Source organism: Lepidothrix coronata, unplaced genomic scaffold (genome assembly GCF_001604755.1).
Source record: "Lepidothrix coronata isolate B3197 unplaced genomic scaffold, Lepidothrix_coronata-1.0 Scaffold343, whole genome shotgun sequence".
Lineage (NCBI taxonomy): Eukaryota > Metazoa > Chordata > Aves > Passeriformes > Pipridae > Lepidothrix > Lepidothrix coronata.
In genome coordinates, this window is record NW_016690523.1 from 270,939 (window position 1) to 275,156 (window position 4,218).

Below are 4,218 nucleotides of genomic sequence, written 5' to 3' on the forward strand. Positions count from 1 at the left end.
GCACCTCGCACCCCCTGTGCCCACCCCGTTTCAAACCCATTTCACATCCCTGTGCCCACCTCTGCGCCCTCCCCTGTGCCCGCTCTGGGTTTAAATGCACCTCGCACCCCCTGTGCCCACCCCGTTTCAAACCCATTTCACATCCCTGTGCCCACCTCTGCGCCCTCCCCTGTGCCCGCTCTGGGTTTAAATGCACCTCGCACCCCCTGTGCCCACCCCGTTTCAAACCCATTTCACATCCCTGTGCCCGCGCTACTCTGAGCCTCCCGCCCACCTCTGTGCCCACTTTGTGCCCGCTCTGGGTTTAAATGCACCTCCCACCCCTGTGCCCACCCTGGCTGCAACTTCTGTGCCCACCCTGCTTCAAACTCACCTCTCAGCCCTGCTCCCACCCCGGCTTCCACCCCACCTCCCACCCCTGTGCCCACCCTGTCCGTCTCCCACCCTGCTGTACCTGCACCCCCTCCTGTCCTCCAGGACCCCCCTCCCCCGGGGGTCCCGCACCCCTCACCTCCTCCATGTCGCTCCCTGGGCCGGGGTTTCTGCCCAGGGCGGCCGCATCCGGCGGGTGCTGGGGCAGGGAGAACATCCATGCCCAGAGGTGCCCGGCGGCGGGGGGCAGGAGCCAGGCGACGAGGCAGAGGATGGCCGGGGATGTCACCATGGTGCTGGTGCTGGCGCTGGCGGCGGCGGTGGCAGCTCGGCCGGGGCCAGGGGTTTATGTAGCTCCGGGCTATCTCGGCCCCCGCTGCTAAAACTGTTTGCCCACCTAATGGGGTGGGAGGAGGCAATCAGGGGTTAAGGGATTTACATAATTGCCAGCCTTCCCCTCGGGGGGTGGCATCAGCCCCAGAGCAAACAGCCTCCCCGGAGCAGTCTGGCTCCGGCGCCAGCCGTGGGTGCAGCCTGGGATGCCCCCATAGCTCAGGGGGGTCGTATGTGCAGTTTGGGGTGCCCTGTGTGCCCCCATAGCTCAGGGAGGCGGTGGGTGCAGCCTGGGGTGTCCCGGGTCTCCCCCAGCCCCTCGGGTAACCCCATGTCTTGGGGTCCTCCCACCAGCCCCTCAGATCCCCCCACGGCTTGGGGAGGTGGTGGGAGCAGCCTGGGGTCCCCACCAGCCTCTCAAGTCCCCCCACAACTCGGGGGGGTGTGTGATATGTACAGTTTGGGGTGCCCTGTGTCTCCCCACAGCTCAGGGGGGTGGTATGTACAGTTTGGGGTGCCCTGTGCCCCCCTCCAGCCCCTTGGGTACCCCTGCAATTCCCTGGTTTATCCCCCATTTCCTGGGGTATCGGGACACTCGGCAGTGGGGGCGAGGGGAAGGCAACAGGATAAAGCGGGGGACAAAGGCTGGGACCCCCAGGACGGGCAGCGGTGGGCACACGGTTGACATCTGACCCATGTTTGTGTGTCCCCGTGTCCCCTGCGGTGCATCCCCATCCTCCATCCCCCCCAGCCCGGGGTGACGGGATTCGCACCTTCCCTAACGCTCCTGCAAATGTGGTGTTTGCCCACCCCGCCCTTATCTCCCGGCCCGGCGCTGGGACACGGCCCCCCCCCGAGCGCATCCCCCAGACGGTGTCACCTCCATGTCCCCAAACACGCGGGGGGGCTCAGCCAGGACCTCCAATACACTTTGGGTCCGTCCACTCCGGGTGATTCCCGGTTCCCGGGGGCACGGGGGGGGGGCTGTGGCATCACTACAGGAGGGGTTTGTCCCCGAGGGCAGCGAGGACGGGACGGGAGCTGGGCGGTCGCTGCGAGTGGGGCTCACTGGGGTCTCCGGGGACGTGGAGACCCCCCTCCCTTGGGTTTGGTGTGATTCCCGCTGCCTTCGTGCCTCAGTTTCCCCGGCCGTGCAAAAGGGGATGGCGAGGCTGGAGGGTGACACAGGGACACGGGGTTCGCACTGGGGTGACCCCAAACCTTTCTCCCGGTGTCCCAGGACGAGCCAGTGCCCGGGACGGGCCACCAGGATCCGCCCCCCCCTCGCCCCGCGTGTTTGCCCAGCGGCTTTGGGAGCAAATATTGACCCCGCTGCCGGGCACAATCACGGCCGCTGTCCCCATCCGTCCCCCGCTGGCTCCGGATAATCCCCCCCAGCGCCACGGGGACCCCGCACGGCGGCTCTGCTCCCCCAAACCCCCGCCTTGGGCTGTCTGGGGAGGGTGGGGGTCCCACGCACCCCCAAAACCCTGCGGGGGGACGCACAGCCTGGGCCCGCTGTGTGAACACCGGGGGTCCCGCTCTCTGCAGGGGAAGCCTGGGGAGGGGTTGACGGTGCCGTGTCCCCCCCCCACGACCACTCGGGGTGAGAGCGGGGGGCACATCTGGGGGGGCTGGACCCGCTCCCCCCCACACCCTCCCGCTGTGCGGGGACAGTGCGCGTGTGTGGGGGGGGTGAGACGGGGGGACGCGGGTGTGTGGGTGCGTTGGGGTTGTGTGGGTGGGTGGGGAGTGTCCGTGGGTGGGTGTCCAGCCGTAGGGACACTCCTATGGACACCGGCGCGGCCGGTTCCCCATCGGGGGTATAGCTCAGTGGTAGAGCATTTGACTGCAGATCAAGAGGTCCCCGGTTCAAATCCGGGTGCCCCCTCATTTTCTTCCCTCTAAGGGGGTGTCCCCCCCTTTTTTTCTTACCCCTTTTACTCACCCCCCAACCCCCCGGCAGCGAAGGGAGGGCGCGTCCTGCTCCCCCCGCGCCCCCAGCCCCGGGTGTCCCCCCTGGGGACGGTGCTTTGTCTTGCACGAGGAGGATCCAGCTCTCAGGGACCCCCAACAAAAGCTTTGCCCCCCCCCTCCCACTTTGCCTCCTCAGTTCTGAGAGGCCGCAGGACCCCCGCATTGCCCCCCGCACCCTCCGGATTGTCCATGGGAGGGGCGCAGGGGTTTTTTGGGGGAGTCAGGAGCGTTCCCCAGGCCCTGGGCACAGGCACATCCCTTCGGGGGGGTTGGGGGGGCTGCACCCTCCTCCTGCCCCGGCACCCAGGGCTGAGCCACCCCCCCGGCACCAGGGCTGAGGGGCTGGGGTGCAGCCGGAGACCCCCAAAACGCTGCCCAAATCATGGGGTGGCCAGAAGCCAGTTTGGCTGAAAGGGAGAGGGGGGGGGGGCTGGAGCGTTTGGGGGCTCCCGAGGCTCTGCGGTGCCAATGGGACCCCCACCTTGTGCCTCTGACCCTGTGCCCCCCACCCTGTGCTCCCCCAAGCCCCCAATATCTGGTGCTCCTGCTCCAAGGGGAAAATCCGGGAGGACTGGGAAGGGCACAAACATTCCTGCTGCGGAGACGCGTCTCCTGCGGGTCTGTGGATGAGGAGACTCGGGGGGGGTGGTGGTGAGAGGGGTGGGGGCGATGAGGCGCTGGACCCCCAAACAGGGGGGCTGCAATGATCCTGTGGCTTGGAGGGGGGGGCACGTCCCCCCGCGGGGCCGGTGGGCTCAGCCGAACAACCCCCCCTTCGCAGCCCGGGGTGCCCGCAGTGGGGACGGGGTGGGGGACCCCGACCCCGTTTGTGCCCCCCCTCAGCCCCCATAAAAAGTGTGTGTGTGGGGGTGTCAGCACCCGGAGATGTCGCTGCGGAGTGGGGGGCGCCGGCCCAGCCCGCGATGGGGGGATATTCCCGAGCCCCCCGGGAGCACAGGGGTCCTGCTGGCGCCTCCATCCCCATCCCTTCCCATCCCATCCCAACCCTTCCCAACCCTATTCCCACCCCCGGCCCCGCCCCCGGCCCCGCCCGGCTCCTCTCCGGCTCCGCTCGGTGCGCGGCTCCCGGGGGTCCCGGCCCATGGCGGGGCGCTGAGCCCCCCGACCCCCAGCACAGCCGGGGCCGCCGCCCCCCACCATGCGCTGGGGGGGTCTCCTCCTGCTCCTCCTGCTCCGCGGGGCGCTGGGCGCAGGTAGGGGGGCCCGGGGGGGGGCGGCGGGCGAGCTCCGGGAGGGACCCCGGCACTGGGGGCGCGGGGGGGTCCCGGGTGGGCAGCGCCGTGCACGGCCCCGCCGGGGGTCCCGGGGGTCTGTGCCCCCCCGCTGCTGTGCTTTGGGGGGATGTTCGTGCCCCCCCAAGCGCGCAGGTGCGTGTCACGCTGTGCCCCGCAGCCCGCTGCACCCACCCGCGCCGTGGGACCTGCCGCGGGGGTCCCGATCCCCACCCCGTGTCCCCCCCCCCGCCCCGGCCCCCCCCCCCGCCCCCCCCCCCCCCCCCGCCCCCCCCCCCCCCCC

General features: G+C 70.0%; 1 protein-coding gene and 1 non-coding gene across 2 annotated transcripts in view; both read left to right on the forward strand.

Annotated features, from left to right (window-relative positions):
• Positions 1-2,524: 2,524 nt before the first annotated feature.
• Positions 2,525-2,596, forward strand: TRNAC-GCA. The gene has a single exon. It is a non-coding gene; the product is annotated as a tRNA-Cys (tRNA).
• Positions 2,597-3,841: 1,245 nt separating this feature from the next.
• Positions 3,842-4,218, forward strand: part of PLXDC1 (plexin domain containing 1) — a 19,779-nt gene continuing 19,402 nt past the window's right edge. The window contains exon 1 of the mRNA XM_017838479.1: positions 3,842-3,896. Within this exon, the coding sequence (XP_017693968.1) occupies positions 3,842-3,896 (55 nt within the window). The remainder of the gene's footprint in view (positions 3,897-4,218) is intronic.